Source organism: Sceloporus occidentalis, unplaced genomic scaffold (assembly GCF_023333645.1).
Source record: "Sceloporus occidentalis isolate IW3139 unplaced genomic scaffold, rSceOcc1.0.p SCAF_53, whole genome shotgun sequence".
In the NCBI taxonomy this organism is placed as follows: domain Eukaryota; kingdom Metazoa; phylum Chordata; class Lepidosauria; order Squamata; family Phrynosomatidae; genus Sceloporus; species Sceloporus occidentalis.
This window is the reverse complement of record NW_028317033.1, coordinates 1,711,183-1,729,341: the sequence shown is the minus strand read 5'-3', so window position 1 is coordinate 1,729,341 and position 18,159 is coordinate 1,711,183. Positions and strand designations below refer to the sequence as shown.

The 18,159-nt window shown below is 39.5% G+C and overlaps 1 protein-coding gene across 1 annotated transcript; it reads left to right on the top strand.

The window, feature by feature from the left end:
* Positions 1 to 2,561: 2,561 nt before the first annotated feature.
* LOC149288174 (serotransferrin-B-like) lies at positions 2,562 to 16,556 on the top strand. Its single transcript, XM_089491939.1, has 17 exons — positions 2,562 to 2,604; positions 4,516 to 4,679; positions 5,587 to 5,692; positions 6,271 to 6,462; positions 6,874 to 7,012; positions 7,664 to 7,719; positions 8,143 to 8,306; positions 9,378 to 9,540; positions 9,894 to 10,042; positions 10,740 to 10,836; positions 11,811 to 11,852; positions 12,454 to 12,612; positions 13,147 to 13,297; positions 13,671 to 13,735; positions 14,558 to 14,742; positions 15,524 to 15,721; positions 16,524 to 16,556. Exons 1-17 carry the CDS (start codon positions 2,562 to 2,564, stop codon positions 16,554 to 16,556), a joined length of 2,106 nt encoding a protein of 701 aa, XP_089348065.1.
* Positions 16,557 to 18,159: the final 1,603 nt, after the last annotated feature.

Below are 18,159 nucleotides of genomic sequence, written 5' to 3'. Positions count from 1 at the left end.
TTTGAAATAAAGAAGTGTCTCTTGTCTTATTTGTAAGAGGTACCGAAACTGGACACTACTTACATTCATGTGTTCCCCAGACCCCACCGTGTGATGTTATTGACTTGCTGTGTTTCCCAAGCCTATCTCCAGGTGATGCCTAAATAGCATGTAGGTGTGATATTATCTTACAGCTGTCTTTCCTGTTATCCATGTTCTGCCCAAGGCCCCATTCTGTGACTTTATTGACTTCCCCCCTAAGTGGCTTGCAGCTATCATACATACATACATACACACATAAACTTAAGCACATATTACTTACAAATATATATATATATATATACATGGTATTTACCCCAACAGTAATTAAAAACTATTTCTCATAAAATCTTGCACCCCTTTATTTTATCCTATGCCTGCAACTATATACATCAGTGTAGCATAGAAGTCCAAAACTCATTATTCCATTTTTTTATTTAATTTTTAAAACTTCTTCTTATCATGTGGCATGTGTGTTGTTTTTTTATTATTGTTTTTTTTTTGTAAAGAAAAAAATCATTAGGATTGCACAAGGAAAACCTTGTCTTTACAGTTAACCACCAACGCTTCCTCTGCAGAAAAGATAATGCTGCTGATCGGTCAGAGACCACTTTGCAGCTACACCAAGAAAAAAGTAAAATTCAATCCCTCACTTTTTGCAGACAGCCGAAATATTGCTGCATGCTGCATTTATCATCTATGTACAGTAGTTAAAAAAGTGGCAGCATGCTGTCAGGTAATCCATTGTGAGATTTTAATAAGTGGTTGTGCAGGTGGGGTGCAATCTGCCGAGTGTTTTCGGGCTGTAACAGCTCCCATTTCCTGGCCATTGGTTCAAAGAGGGGAGATTCCAACGCTGCTGGGGATGATGCTCCTATGGCTAAATAAATATCCAGACCGGGAGAAAAATTTGATGTTAATGGGGGGCTTTCAGAAACGTATAAACTTTGGTTGGGGGCGAATGGTTGGTTGATTATGCGGATGGGTAGGATGGGGCCAGATTGTGGTTGGTGGGTGGCCCTTTGGGACAGTACAGGGGGACTAGAGAGGTATATGAAGGGACCGTCTCAGGGAACTTCCCCATTGTGTTGTTGGCTGCATGTGACAACAAAACCGCCCTCCCTCCCCATTTTTGGGTTATGTTTCCTATACCTGTGGCAGTTTGGTTATGCTGGCATGGTGCAAGGGTTAACCACCCATAAAAGTGGTTTGACTCATGGTGCACAAGCCTCTGGCTTCAGAGCAGAACACTTTTGGGGTTGGTGTCCTTGTGATTCTGGTTGGTGGATACAGGCTGCCGTGCATGGGACACCGGTAGTCACGACAGGAATATAGTTGGCACATTTATGCCAGTCTGTGGTGTTATTACGTTTAACTTGATCATCTTCATATTGGTGGTATTGTTTGTAAAAGTGCAATGTGTTGATATATTTTAATATGTTTAATCCAATTTGCATATCATTTGCATACAGCTGTTTACACTTTGTTTACATTTAGTCGTGTGACATGTTGAGTGTCACGGTGCGGAGATACACGTTTGAATGCACCGTGGACAAAATTATCCATACCTGACTATAATAAATGTTAAACTTTGAGTTACTGTGTTGTCTCTTCATTTAAGTTGAAAAGGGGTATCTAGCACCCTCTCAGTAAAGTAAAAGTTCCTTACATCTAGTTTTCTGACCCTGTAACCCTTATAACAGCATCCAATGGTACTATGTACCTATTTATCATCAATGTATCATTTTATCATTAATTGTTCTTTGTTTAGTGAAACTGCTAAGTCTGAAGAACACGAGTCGCTCGGTAGATTGACTCGGCAGCGTGTCGAGGTCAGTTGGCCGGCATGCCTGCAGAAGAAAGGTGGTATCTGCTAACACGTCACCTAAATCTAACTATTAGCAAAACTACAAAAATTAGTCAGGGTGGAAAAAAAAGGTGTCCTGACCCCTGGCAATGCGCAATGAGTTAATGCGCAAGTCTGAAACTTTCATAAATAAGTAAAGGGTTGAACTAATAATAATAATAATGCATAATGCTAGTATATAATGCCAGTGTTGTGTAATGTTGGAATGGAAGGGCTTGTTAATTGTTTTTCGGGCACTTAGAGAACGAATGTCAAATACAGGTTGAAAAGATGTTAGCAGAGCATAACAAATTCCTTCTCACGTTGCTTGGAACACTGCCTACAGAACATTAAGAACTGAGCGGGAATTTCCCTCTCAATCCCCATCCTCAACATGCTGGTAGATAAAAGAGTTAATCCTGTCCCGATCAAAGATAGACATTCAGTTCACAGAAAAAAAGGTTTTCTTCTGCCAAAAAAGTGCATGTCTTTCTGTGAGGATCAATGAGAGGGAGCCGTTGGGAGGGGGTGCTATTGAGAAACATCATTAGGCAAACATTACAGGAACAAAATTTGCCTACTCAGCTCTGCTGTCCTTGTATAAAAAGGCTGAAAAGGACGCCAACGGTCTCCACAAACTAAGGGCAACTGGTTTGCGGGGAACTTTCCGCTTATAGCTCCGCAGAGGCAAAGGGTGATGGCTCCTACCCTCAGAGTGGCTCTGTGCCTTGGCATGCTGGGTAAGTGTAGGCTATTGTCTGTCGGTTTTTACTAAAGGATAGGATGGGATCCATAGCTGGTGTCCACCCTTTCCTACATGCTGGACACTAATTAGTTAATGACAACAAAATCGATCATAGAATAGATTCCGCTGTCCATTTTTTGAAAGCTTAAAAACGCTCTTCTATAAAGAAGTAGTGTCTTCCTAGAATGTTTAATGTGGAACATTTACCATACCAAGCAATGGCATACTCCTGCTTTTTAACTCTTTACATATTGCATCTTTTTTCCATAAGTCATAAATTGTTATGTGATGCTCTACTTGTTATATCATGTTTGCCCATTGTACGGATATGCAGAATATTATGGCGCTATATAAATCAATAAATAATAATGTTGATAATTATATGTATATTGATAAGCAAATATTTTTCGTTTTAAAGATTTATTAGGCTAGCTGCAAAATGTAAATTGAACCAAATATAACAAAACTACTGCAGTTATTTTTACTGATTAGATAGCAAGGCTTGGAGGCTACACATGTGTGTGCATCGCTACTTAACAACAGGTTAGATGTAAGGACATTTTACTTTACTGAGAGGGTGGTAGATAAGTGGAATAGTCTCCCAGCAGAAGTGATAGATGGACCAAATGGCTCTTATCTGGTCTCAAATTCTGTTTTTCTATATACAGTCAGATGCCTGGGGTCTGTCTGCACAAGCAAAAGTTCTGTTTTAGAGACTAGCTAATGGTAGCAAACAAAGGGGTTTTAGGAATGTGGCATCAGGCAAAGATATTCTGATTTAAGTAATTTGTATCCAGGGATTAAGTTTTGAACTGAGGTATGTTAATAGAAAAAGATGAAATGTTCAGATGAGGCTATATAAATAAATTGATAATGACATCAGGAAATCAGTGCAGAATCTGCTACCTTAGGAATCTACCCCAAACAGATTGTCTGTGCCACCATTGCCCCAAACAGCTTGTCTGTACCCCAAACAGCTGGTTGCGCCATATTTGTCCCAAACAGCTTGCAGCCTGTCTGTGCCATTTTTTGTCCCAAGCAGCTTGTCAGTGCCACCAATCATCTTGTCAGTGCTCCAAACAGCTTGTCTGTACCATCTTTGTCCCCAAACTTGCCAGTAGCTTCAACCAGCTTATATGTGCCATCTTTGCTACCAAAGAGCTTGTTAGTGGCTGTATGTGCCATCTTTGCCAACAAACTACCTGCCTGTGACCCTGCTTACACCACTTAATTGCAGGAGCGGTGTGTCCCTCTTCTTCCATGTTGTGTGCAAACTAATCCAGCATGTAGGAAGTATATGTGATCTCACTTCCTGCCCACTGGATGATCGTGCCACTAGCTGCTGGTATTACCGCACCTAGCGGCTTTCTAGGGATGAATAAGTGGGCGCAGGGGCCGTTCAGGAACCGTAGAGTAGCGGACTCAGTCGCAGTTGCAACCATAATTGTTATGCCCATACCTGGGAACTCTCCGGGTTTGACCCGGAGATTGCCGGGTGAGCACTGCATCTCCAGGTTTTCTGGGACAAGACCCGAATCCTCCGGGTCGCGGGAGCGGGGTCTTGACATGCCCCGCTCTCCGCCCATTTTTCCTTTAAATGGGGGTGTTTTCGACGTCAGCAGGAACTCCTATCGACGTCACAGGGCCGTCTGCTGACGTCAGTGGGCAGTCCTGGCCGCGTTCTGCAAGGGAAGACTCCGGGTAGCCGGAGCCCAGAAGTTCCCAGGTATGGTTATGCCCCTGACTAAGGCTCAAACCCAATCAATTCCTAGGTAGATAGATAGATAGATCTAAGAAAAGGCATCATTAATAAAAATACCTTAAACAAATTTTCATGTAGGTTTAGCTTTTGAATGCGAAAAAACTCTTTACTAAGCTACATTCACCGTTTTATTTGTTATTCTAGCTTTGTGCCTAGCACTGCCTAGAGGAAAAGATATCCGCTGGTGTGTAAAATCAGAAAATGAACGGAAAAAGTGTGAAAATTTGGTTAAAACGTGTAAGATTCCAGAGCTCTCTCTCCAATGTGTGCAAAAAAGCAGTGTTGAAGAATGTTTTGAAAGCATTAAAGTAAGTTCAGCTACTTCTTGTGAAATTCTTGATGATATGACTAAAATGATGGAGACATCTGGTCTCCCTGAATAATTTTCAAGGACAATCAGAAGATGTTCTAGATCAAAGTGTTAGATTTGGAGCAATGTGTTAGAAAAGAGTGTTTTTTCGATTTCTCCAGCAGTTTTTTGCTTCAGAATTGTTCCGATTTAAAATGTTAAACACAAGCCTTGGTGACTTAATACAATAATAAATGTCTAGAAGAACAAATTACCATTACTCAAATCCAAACCTACACGTTTAGACTTTCAATTTGGGCAAAGGAACAAGAATAAAGTAAGTTATTGGACAAATTGGACGTAGGAAAGTATATATTTTCAGACCTTGCCTACAAGTGCTGTTATTGTGAACTTCATGAGTGCAGGTTGATCAACGAGTGGCTCAGACATTCCAGTAGACCCATTCAAACCAAAGAAAATCTACCAATGCTCATTTCAGAAGACCCACAAAACCTGAATGGCCAAGTCGATAAAACACAGTTTGCATTCAGTATATAAAACCATCAAGAAATAAGGGGCTTGATTCCACCACCCATCTAAACTAAAGGGTGGTGAAAACGCATGGTTTGCAGGGCAACTCCCTGTCAAGCTCAAATATGTGGTCCCAGATTCTAGATTGTAACCTTTTTTACTTTTTTTGTGAACGTACATAAAAGTACTTATCCTGTTGGCTGTACCTCATTTGCTTCTACTATGGCAATGATTGCACTAGCAACATTTAGGTTGTTTTCCTTTGATCTTACCGTACTTGTGTTGCAGTGGTTTAGGCACAAGAACCTTTAATTTGTGAGTCTAGATCTTTGACGGGTCATTGAATCAACATATTTTAGAACCATTTCTCTGAAACAAGGATTTATGTCTTCTAGAATGGAGATGCAGATGCTATCTGCGTGGATGGTGGGGATGTCCACAAAGGATCTCTGAAACCTTATGAACTGAAACCCATCGTTGCTGAAAACTATGGTTCTGAAGGTATTTTTTTCTAATGTCAGAGAAGTAGCTTTACAGGTACCAAAGCTAAGTATACAATCGTGCCATCTTCATTGTGACACTAAATGCTTGTCCCATTCGTCACTGTAGTTTGAGCTGTTCCATTTGATATCATCACAGTGATCATTTAATTATCCTGATTTTTATCATTTCATTTTTTTTAAAAATGAATACCTGCTAGAAACAACTTATTTAACTCTCTGATACCTTATAATGAAACCAAAGAAATCCGTTCATAGAATGAGCGCTATTACAATAGGGGGAAAGTGAAAATTACCAATAACATTAAAACTGACAAGAGATTCACAACTGACGCCAACTATAACACATGTTGGTAGAGAAGGACAAAGGGGTCCTGCTCTTGTAGCTTACAATCTAATAGATCCTCCATTCTCTTAGCTTTTATGGTAGTGATTGTAGGTCTTGATCTTTTTGACTTGGGATTTTACATAATATTTCTAGCCATTCTGACTTGGATGGACTTTTAGGTTTCAAAATAATAATCAAAGAATTGCTGTCTCTTGCAGTCATCTACTTATCTGTATTATTCTTTCTTGCAGAACAAGACACCTGTTACTATGCAGTAGCAGTGGTGAAACGTACAAGTTCGTTCATGTTTAAAGACCTTAAAGATAAGAGATCTTGCCATACCGGAGTAGGAAAGAGCGCAGGCTGGAATATCCCTATCGGAACACTCCTCGAGCGTGGACTCTTGGAATGGGAAGGACCAGACATAGAGTCTATTGAGAAAGGTACATTAAGTGAAAAGCTTGGGTGGAAGTCCAGAATACATAATATTACAACACAGGTATACCATAATGTCTGGTAATGCAATTAAGGTGGTGTAGGATTTGGTGTGAGGTGCTCACTTGCGTCATCTAAAAGATTATTATGTTAGGGTCCTAATCCAATAATGCATCCTGAGATTCATTGCACTTGTGTTATGTAGTATATATCATTGCCTCTGACTATAAACAAAACTCTGGTTTTGGTATTGAAGCAAGGAATAAATGGCTGAAATCAAAGTAAAGCAATAAATAAAAAATGGAAAAGAAGGAGGTGGATGGAAGAATCATGAACGGAGTTTTGTTTTGATATTGGTCTCTTATATAAAAATGTTCTATGGGCCATCATGTCACTAACACCTCTGTTCTGCCATTCAGCTGTTTCAAGATACTTCAAGGCCAGCTGTGCTCCCGGAGCTAAAGAACCAAAGTTATGCGATCAGTGTGTGGGAAAAGACAAGAATAAGTGTGCACGTAACAGTAATGAACCTTTTTACAACTATGATGGAGCCTTCAAGTAAGGACCAGTTAACTTCTACTTGCACTGTACCATCACAACAGTTCTAATGTTATCAGATAAATTCACAGATTATTATTTTCTTTTATTCTTCATAGTTATACGAGTTAGAACCCAGAGTTAAGCTTTGGTCAGCTTTGCTCCTTGCTAAGGCCATTGTGGTTAATCACCAACTGTGTCAGTCATTTTGGAGAATATAAAGCACATTTCTAGACGGTGTCACTCTAACCATTCCCTGGAACCTCAATGTTGATGCTAAGACTTGGGGTCAAATCCTGAAAGTTCCTAGGAGTGGAGCTCAGTCTGTGTGGTTATTATATCATTTGCATGTACAGTTTTATTTTCGCTCCACTCAGTTATATTCATTATTCAGCATATAAACAAACTAAGTATAGATTATAGATTCATCAAATTCAACAGGAATATCTGTCAAGTGGGGATCGGGAACTCAGTTTAAGATACAAGCAGAGGTGCCTCAACAGCGCCATTGCACCACTTGCAGATGAGCAGATGCAGTGTCACAGATGTCTTGTTTGCTTGTTGGTCGGTTACCAATTTGATACTGGAAATCATCTTAAAATAGACTGTTTAAAGGGGTACTGCAAATATTTGTCTGGTGTTTTTTTTGAAGTACAACATTTCCCCCCCCAGATGTTTGCAACAAGATAAGGGAGACGTCGCCTTTGTGAAGCAGTCAACTGTACCAGGTAATTGTTTATAGAACTAAATAATAGTATTAATATGTTCATCTTTTCTGTATTTATTATACCAAGTGGACCATACTTGAATTAAATCCAAAGGTTTAAACGTATGCAAGTATGGTAGATATAGCAGAGCTCCGAGTACTCTCTCACTGATGCTTAAAATTCAAAAAAAGGCCACCTGTTCATCCTACTATATGTTACTGTTATACAAGCTCTTTAAATTTGCTTTACAACGGGCTTATTTGGGGTTCACGTATTATTTTTATTAACACTATTTGTGTCTGATTAGTGCATAATTGTTATTGGTATTGCCTTAGTAATCACAATGACGATTTCCTCTTATTTAATTCTTTCTGTCTTCTTTATTATTATCATTTTTTTTTCGACAAGTCCTATCTTCTAAATTGGTTATCTCATCCCCTTTAGTTAAATTTGCAAATGATTACGAGTTATTATGTCCTGACAACACCAGGAAACCTATTAAAGACTATAAGTCCTGCAACTTGGCAAGAGTTCCGGCACATGCTGTGATGGCAAGAGACAATGATCCAAAGACTCCAAATATCATTGAATACTTACAACAAGCTCAGGTCAGACTTATATAATCACTACAATTTTGCCATGATTTGTCTGAATGTTGGATATTTCATCATCCTTAGTAGAAGAGTAAATTATTTTGCCAGTCATACCCGACTTTGTTAGCAGATGGGTAAAATTCCATCGTCATAGGGAAATGATTAATCCAAGTAAATATTGTCTGGATATCTTTGATGGCCAAGACCTCAGGTCTAGCTTTCTGAACTGTGCATGAGCCAAGTCAGACTTGCCTGCCAAATACAGAAAGCCCTTCCCAATGGACACGATGACCCAAACATGGAAGAGGTATTTTAGCCAACTCTGCTCTGGTTTTCATACTAACCCTCCGTATTAGACGGGCTAAGCCCATATCCTATTTCTGCCCGTGGTAGTTTAGTTGTCCAACTAATTCCCACGTAGATACACAGCCTTGTAAAAATAATACTTCCAGGATGAGAACCCTTACAAACTCCCCAAGGAGACAAGTGGAGTTTGAATGATACCTTTATTGGCTAACTACATAAATATAGATTGCAAGCTTTCAAGACCTCTCAGGTCCCTTCATCAGGCATGTTATACAACAATGTCAAAGACCTCTCTTTAAGTATCAGTCAAATAACATGGTTAAGAATGAGAAGCAGATAACCATGTTATTTGACTGATACTTAAAGAGAGGTCTTTCACATTGTTGTATAACATGCCTGATGAAGGGACCTGAGAGGTCTTGAAAGCTTGCAATCTATATTTATGTAGTTAGCCAATAAAGGTATCATTCAAACTCCACTTGTCTCCTGTAATTCTATGGCTAACACGGTACCAACTCTCATCTTAAACTCCCCAAGAGCATTTATTTTACTTGGGCCCTAGATTTCTTGCCCATCATAGGACCAGTGAACATTTTTAGCCATTCAGATATCTAAATCTAAATTAGTATTGGGTACATGGGATACATGGATCAAATTATATAAAAAAATTTCATGTAGAATGTTATGTTGTGCAAATGATGTAATATTTGGCATTCAAATGGGCACTGATTATACAATACATCTTTGCTTAAGACGTGTGTATTCTATTTTTGATTTTAGGATAAAAAGTGCAAACTGTTTGCCTCCAACTTTGGAAAGGACCTAATGTTCAAGGACTCAGCAGTTAGCCTGGTACCTCTGCCACCAATGGATTCTTTCATGTATCTTGGAGCTCCCTATTACAATGCTCTCCAGGCTCTAAGACATGGTAAGAAGCAGAAAGGCCCACCAAATCATCTTTGCTCATCAAATACTCAGCAGAAAACATTTAAGAAGCATTTTCACTCTCTATGGCAATAACCTATGAGGGTCTAGTTTCCTATTGCATGTTCATTAAGTATTCTCTATAAAACTGTGAATGATGGATAATCATATAATTGATTTAAGAAAAATCTAGGATAGGTTAGCGCATTCAACAGTACCTGGTTTCTATTGCTGCATTAAGTTAACTGAATTTTTTGTTATAAAACTCAAAAAAATGCAACAGAGGAGGTGGAACAGTAACTACTGTATATTGAAGTAGGTTTGTTTGGTTTAAGACATGCCTTTGAACCAAGCTCCTGGCTCTTTTTCCAGACACTCCTCCTGTAGTGCCAAACCAGATACGTTGGTGCACACAAAGTGAAGCGGAGAAGGACAAGTGTGATACATGGACAACTGTAAGCGGTGGGGCTATTGAGTGCGCTCAAGGTTTCTCCGCTGAAAACTGTATTGAGAAGATTCTGGTAAGGGAAGCAAAAGTAGACTAAAATGTTATTCAAATTGAAATAAAAAAAAGGGCTTTAAGGTCCATGCTACTGCATATTTAAAGATTAAACACTTAACATGCAATTTGTGTTACACGGCACTCCTGGTAAAATATGAACTATGTTTTTTCAGAACTTACACACGAGAAATATATATTACACAATGATAGGACTCTCCCATCAAGTGAAAATGACAGGCTTATTGAAGAATGTAGTATTTCTCCTAGTTGAGAAAACAACACGCAAGGGAAGGTTCCTGACAATTTAGTTTGCACGCAACTACTGAGGTCTCTGAAACTTGGATCTTACGCTACGCATGTTGGTCCCCTTGAGATGCTGAAAACGTTATCACAGATTTCTTTAGAATGAGTTTAAATGCACTAGCTTATCCCATGTCTAATACTATCCAATGCAGAGGTGATGCCTGTCCGTGGTCCAACAACCAGTGTAAGTGCCGGGGTATATCCATTTTGTATAATGTGGATGTAGGCGGACAAATTAGGTTGTTATTTAGGCCATGCAGAAAACACAGTACAACATAGTAATCTATTTTAGGTTGCAACTTATTTCCTAGAATGTCTCAAGAAGACATCAGACCCGGCACCCATTAATATTAATGTCACACTAACGAGAAATGTTTGCGTTGCCTGAATTCTGGAATTTTCTGTTATTTTAGCGGGGCGAGGCTGATGCAGTGACACTTGATGGAGGATACATGTACACCGCTGGGGAATGTGGACTAGTTCCTGTGATGAGCGAATATTATGATAAAGGTTAGGAGAAACTCTTACGAACACCCCTGCTTATCCATTACTGTGATGGAGACCCGTACTCGAGATAAGTAAATCTACCATGTAGGTCTTCCTTGCCAAGAATGCACTAGGCAACCTCCACTACCCCAGTGCTCGCCAGGGTAACCATTATGGCCGTCTACCTGGTGCCCTTTCACTCGCTGCCCTGCTGTGAAATGTCCCAGTGTACAGAAAACAGGGTCTCCTGGGTCCCTCTAATGGAGCGACCCCAAACCCTGGATGGCTTTCATAATTGCCTCCCTCCTCCAAAAATAGCCGACTGATCTGAGGCTTAATGATGAATCCAGTCAGGGATTCGCAATCCGTTGGAATCCTGCTGTACTCCAGTGAGGTGTGGAGTAAGAGTTTCAGGGCACGGGAAATAGGGATTAGTACAGGGCGGTGAAAATAAACGTGTGGGGAGCATTAACTATATAGGTGGAAAACACACATATATAACGTCCACGCTCCCAGGGAAAAAAAGTGTCAGGGCGAGATGTTGAATAAGGGTGCAGATAGTATCATCACACTCCATAAAACCACCTCCATCATTAGTGGCCAGTTCTATGTAATCTTGTTTGTCGGGCTGTCATCACAGGATATATTGCGAATGACGCTGGCACACGCATGACATACGTGCAGTACATATAGGAAGGATCACCCATGTTGAAAGCTGCTGGTGCCAGGCATAAGTGGGGATGGGGACCCACAAGGGGAGGCTTCCCCATAATTATAGACACTTCTAAGTGTTTGCTTAGCATGTACTCATTTTGCAGTTTAAAAGACATAAAAGACACATTCTGGACCCCTAACAACACCGCAGGATTGTGCGTTGTCGTCAGCTTGGACACTTTTACAATCAATAATACAGATAGCGAGTGTGATTTATTCACTTACAGTCAAATGAATCTGTAGATTAATGTGGATATTTTTTTCTTCTTTTTCTACTTTCCCAGCCAACATGAGACCATGCCAAGTCAGCAAACCACAGAAAAGAGGTACTAAGGTTTCATCCATGTTTTAAACGTCGCATACATAATCTTAGAGGAAAGAGGTGTACACAAATGCAAATTCTTCCTCATATCTTTAGAATCAAAATTCACTTCTGCACAACCTGTTAACTCCCTCTGTCCTTTTCAATAATATATATATATATATATATATACATCCATACAGCATATATATATATATAAATAACCATCAAAATGCAAAGAATACAAGTTATTCAGCTTTTTCCTTTGCTCTATTGATATCAGAGTTGATATTGATATCATTTTTAAAATGCAGTCTTGAAGGCCTTGCTAAACATAGTTTTTATTATTTTTATGATTAAGTGCAAGAAGAGTGGTTTTAACATTTTTGTAATTTCAAATATATTTTTTTTAATTTACCGTTGAGCATTAAAAGTCTCAAAGAAGTGAAGGGAAAGAAAAAAATTATTTGGGGTAAATGGGATATCGAGGCTATCATTTCCTAACATGCAGGTGGCCGGGTTTTCGAAGGATTACATATATGTAGATTATATTAGTGTTTTACTTGGTTTTGTACTGTGGCGTGTGCACTAAAGGAAATGCTCCTTCCTCTTATTACCTCCTCAAGGCACATACTTTGCGGTAGCCGTGGTAAAGAAAAGCAACAAAAACATCTCATGGCTGAATCTTAAGGGCAAGAAGACCTGTCACACCGCTGTGGGCCGCACTGCAGGATGGAATGTCCCTGTTGGCCTGATTGCTAATAAAACCGGCAATTGTGACATGAGTAAGTAATTAGTCAGAATAACTCAAAATGCCGGGCCGTCCCCTGTATGAGGCGGCCATTTTGCACAGGGAGATATAACAGCGTCATGTTTAGAAGTATTCTGGCAGAATGAATCTTGGCATTTATTCCTATAGAGAAGTGGATTACATGTTTAGCGGAGTTTAGCAAAGGATGAGAGAAGATGACATGGTGCTTAATGGAGTGCTGGTGAGGATCAGGATGATACAGAATGTTGGTAAAGATAAAGGTGAAAGAGAATAGGCTGTGGTGGTTAGTGGGCCACAAGTAGAAGACTGTGATGGCAGACAGAAGAGTAGAGATAGGGTATACAATGTATGTATAGTTGATGTCTAGATGAGTCTGATTCGTCGATCACAAGGATCAACCTGATTTATATAGTAATGCACGTAGTTATACATTTGTGGATTTTCTCCACCATCTTAGTTTGTTTGAAGGGGTTGGGGCATTTTCCCTAGCTTGTAAATTACATAAATGAGTAGTAATAATATTTGCCTTTTCCTCTTTTTTTTGCAGGCACATTCTTTAGTCAGAGCTGTGCTCCAGGATCTGATGTTGATTCAAAGCTTTGCCAATTGTGCATTGGTAATCCCAAAAATTCCCTGGAAAAATCAAAATGCCTTCCTAATGACAAAGAAGCCTATTATGGATATGCAGGTGCATTCAGGTAATGGGGAAAAAACCGTTTGCAACCCTACACACTACAAAAAGGGACATATCCTCACAACTCCACCCGGGAACTGTAACGGATTATTAGGCCACCAGGTCAGCGTCTGATCTATGGGGGGGGGGGGTCTCAACATGCTGGACCTGGTTCCACCTATTCGCAATATAGTGTTGTATAAAGAATATCGAGTAAACCCTTTCTATTTAAATTAGTACAAAATTAGGTGTTATGGGCACAGTATATTCCATTATACACATAATGCTATCCATGTACAGTATATAAAGTGTGTTCTCTTTTATAATATGTACATTTGCATGGATAAGCAGGTGTCATTGCACCTTCTGAACTGTTACATATATTTCTCTTTTGTCAGGTGTCTGGTGGAGAGAGGAGACGTGGGTTTTGTAAAGCACTTTACTGTTTTTGAAAACACAGATGGTAAGTGACAATAGATTGAAATACCCATGTTCTCTAAAATGTAGGAACTTTGAGGTTTGGTTAAAAAACATGTAATGCTGGCTGGTCGTGGAAACAGAAACAGAATTAAGAAACACAATAGAATAAAAAAAACATTTTTGAGAGATGTTTAAAAACCACTTTTCCTGACACCTTGGAACTTAATTCAGGAGTTGTTAGGAAAACTTAACTATAATGAAACCTCAAATAGGGTTTTGATGCACTAAAGTGCAATGTAGAGAAAACATGGTGTGACTTAATATTTTAATATATTCTCCATCATTACCCCAAGCCTATATGAAGCAAGCACCCGTGTTCTCCCTAATTCCATTCCCGTTTATTGAGTACTTACTGCATCTAAAAACAAGTAAATCAGTTATACAATCACAAGCTGGATTGATAGCTATTATCTGTCCTGACGTTCTCCGGGCTACGAATCTCACTAGCTGCTATCAAAATGTAAGGAGAGGGCCAAAAAAGGAGGCAAGAGATCAGTTGCTTCCCCCAAAACATTGAAAATCACTACTAAAGCTTTTTGATTAATTTTACTTGAAATTTCACCTATAGTAAGCAGAGAGTCTTGTGCAGAATTTACATGATGACTGTATCCTTTCTGTGCTTCTCATTTTGTATATGTGTTTTGGACAGGACTGGCTAGTGCACATTGAGCATGTTGTCTGTCACTTTATGGAATTTATATATGTACGATTTTCCCCATGTGCTGAATGTTGTCAGAGCTCCCCTGCTGAGGATGCATGAGTACGGGCGTGAGATAGATTGCTAAAACTATATCCCACTTTCTAGGTAAAAATCCTGCAGATTGGGCAAAGAATCTGAAATCAGAGGATTTTGAGCTCTTGTGTCCCGACGGCAGCCGTGCCCCTGTTGACCAGTACAAGGAATGCAATCTTGCAGAAGTCCCAGCTCATGCTGTCATCACCCGACCAGAAAGGAGAAACGATGTTGTAAGAATACTCTCTAATCAGCAGGTAAGCACTTGACAAAGCTACAATATTTGTCAGCTATTCAAGCGCTCATCATCACAAGAGATCTTGAACAAACATTGAAAATACCTACCAACTGCCCCACTTCTGTTGATTGGATGCTTTTGTATCGTGTTGGCATGTATAATATATAATGCATTTACAGGAGCTTCTAATAATAGTTTTTTACCATGAATGTGACATTTTCCAGTTGATGTCATAATGCATAATTATGAGACAATCCTCGTTCTTGCAGAAAGAGCTGATGTGTAGCCCTATTTAATTTATAGTTTAATTGACGAGGTCAACTACATATTACACACGGCAGCCTGGCCCTTCTTACTGTAGTTGGCCCCTTATAATGGACACTTAATTTGCCAAACCATGCAGTGTTCTTTAACATACAGATTTGCAAGAAGTACCAATACCCCTCTGTGTTAGTTATCTAAACTATGACTATTCTCTTTCTTAGCTGGAATAATCATCTGACTGTTCATTTGCAAGACATGCTGACTGAGTTTTAAGGGGGTCCCGGGCAAGCCTTTGCTTGTGGCTCAACCCACAAATCCACAAGTACCTACAAACCCAGTTTCTTCCTTCTCATTAGTCCTTTCTCCTTACGTCACTCAATCAATCCGTCTTTACCTTTGCTCCATACCACCAACTAGCTGCTGTGGGAACCCTAGAATGCTGACCGGTATCAAATACTTCTAAGCCATCATTTTTACAGGTTCCATGAAAATCCCATGTACCCTTCATCCCAACCTAACACTTATCTATTTTACAGGAACTGTATGGGCCGGGGAAATTTGAACCTGACATTTTCCAGTTGTTTGGGTCTAAAACTGGTAAGGACCTCCTCTTCAAAGACTCCACAATATGCTTGACTGAGATTGCGGAGAACAACAGCATGAAGGATTTCCTTGGAGATGAATATTACTCTGCTGTGAAAAGCCTTAACGATTGCTCCAAAACCTCAGGTACTGTCAACTGTCACAAAATATGTCCTTTTAATGTATGTTAACCAATCATTCTGGTGATCAACACTCATATTTAATTGGCGAACTGATTCTCTTATGTCTGAGTGTGGCAAAAAAATCTTTGGTGCCCATCAACATTATTTACCTTCTCAACATGCGGCTGAAATTATGCAGCCTCTCTGGGATCTGCATACAGTTCCTAAGCGAAACTCTGTTTTTAAAGTGAAATGCCGCGTAGCCACTATGCCCTCCGTTTGCTTGAACCGGCACTCTAGTCTGACAGGCTTCCACTCCAATGGTACTGACAAGCCACCATCTTGCTTTATTAGGGGGACAAGGTCTGGCTCAACTTCTTCAACATTTTAGCCTTCTTACCCATGTCTACAGAGGTACAATGAGAAATTAGGGACATTAGTATCCCTTCAAAGCTACAGCCAGTTAGGAATTACTTTTTACGTAAGGTGCCAGTCCCTCTTTAAGAAGCAGTGAATTACTTCTCATTACTATGTAGCCAGCAGCAGTGACAAATGACAAATTAATAAAAAGCAAGTTTAAGAGAAAACAGTACTATTTAATTAATTTATGTTAAGGCATTAAGTTTGATATAATAAGAAAAAACCCAGAATATCTTATATTTAAATTAAGTGAAAAATAATTAAATTCTATACAAAAAATATTTAAGTGTGATGTTATTTAGTTTGGTTGTCATGGCCATATGCAGGCTGTCCCATATACTGTATACTATATACTATATAACTATATATTATCAGTTCCGTTCATCAGTATGTATTCCTTCTCTCTACAGAGCTACTCACCGCCTGCACTTTCCACAACTGTTAAAGACATGAAGAATTGAAGAATTCTTTATCTGTCATCATGCACATCATCTCATTTGTTTGCTTTCCTCGCGGTTGTTTTTGCCTTGTACTACAACATCTTTTCCTTCATTGAATAAATAGTTTGAATATCAAGCTGACTGTAAATTTATTAACATTATATTTACATACAGATTAAACCATTTATAACAATTCTTATAAGTCTTTTGACTAATAGCAAAGGTTTTTGGTGCAAATCAGTGCAAACATTGTTTCGTTCTTGGAAATAATAAAACATATAGAAATTAGGACTTCTGTCTTATTTCACTCCTCCTTCACTGCCTGTCGTCAAAGCAGAAGGCATACTATGGTATGCTAGTTGCACATGCTCAGTAGAACTCCCATTCTAGTCAGTAGAAGATCAATGGAAAGAGTAACAGCAGCCAAACATGTCTGCTATCTGAACACTGATGTCTTGCTATCATATATTCATTTAGCAGCTGCTTCAATTACTTCAACAGGCCTGCTCCCGATCGTGTCCAAGAACGTTATGTAGGGACGCTTCCTGGTTGCACTAGAGGTCATACAGTGTATATATGTGTATATATATATATATAATAACAATGCATCCAAACAGATCTATGTAAGAGTGTATGGGAGTGAATTTATAAAAGGAGACCTGGGTTTAAATTGTGAAAAGGCTACAAATGGAAAGTTCCTAGGTTATGTGTTTCTGTTATGAAAGAAACTTTAAAAGACCCCCTCCTAATAAAGTAGAAAGGTCTCTAGCCCCCAATGTAGATGCCCAAAGCAGGCTATCTTCACTGGGGTTGGGAGTGGTTGGGTTCCATGTGCCAGAAGGAGGCCTTACGGGAGCTGTGGCTCAGGTCGCGCGGACCGCAATAACTTTTATAACTCTCTGGGCTGGTCGCCTTACACTGCATCTATAATCCCTTCAATGACCGCCATGAATTTAACATTGGTTTATTGTGAAGACCACATATGGTGCTGTGGGGACATTCACTAATTCTCTTATGTTTGCTTCCAATAACCTTATTCAATTAACTGGATTCTATACTTATCAGAGGAGCAAATATATGGATTTGAGTCTGCATTAAGAAGCTTAATTAACACTAAAAAGCATAACTGAAAAAAGGCCCTAATTTTAGGACAGGGTACTAGTTGCCAACTGTCCAGTTTTTCCCAGGACAGTCCTGGGATTTGGGAGCTTCTGCAAGTACTTTAAGTGACAAGTCCCAGGAAATTGACAGTTGTAGGTCACGTAAAAAAACTGCACCCGTGACTGGCAGCACTTGGGTGCTGTGAATAGCAGGGGCGCATTAGGTGGGGAGCGCAACACACTCTCACACTTATTATCTCAATGTCTCCCTACCTTCTCTGCCCACCGCTTCCATGTCCCCTTTCTCTGCTCCTTCTTTTGCCTACGCTTGTTTTTCTGTCTTCCTCCTTCATCTGCTTCTCACCGGTCTCAGCTCGATTCACCAGGCCATGGATTTGTGAAGAAAGAGAAGCGTTTCTGCACCATTCGTTTGTCAAGATTCCATCTGCATTTTTCTGGCTTCTTGCTAGAAAATGCAAACAAAAATGATGATGATAATGGGAGATAG

Coding starts and splice junctions, on each gene's coding strand:
- LOC149288174 (XM_089491939.1), top strand. CDS start 2,562: ATGGCTCCTACCCTCAGAGTGGCTCTGTGCCTTGGCATGCTGG. Junction 9,541..9,893: donor ACATGGTAAGAAGCAGAAAG/GCCCACCAAATC, acceptor CTCTTTTTCCAG/ACACTCCTCCTGTAGTGCCA. Junction 10,837..11,810: donor GAGCGAATATTATGATAAAG/GTTAGGAGAAAC, acceptor CTACTTTCCCAG/CCAACATGAGACCATGCCAA.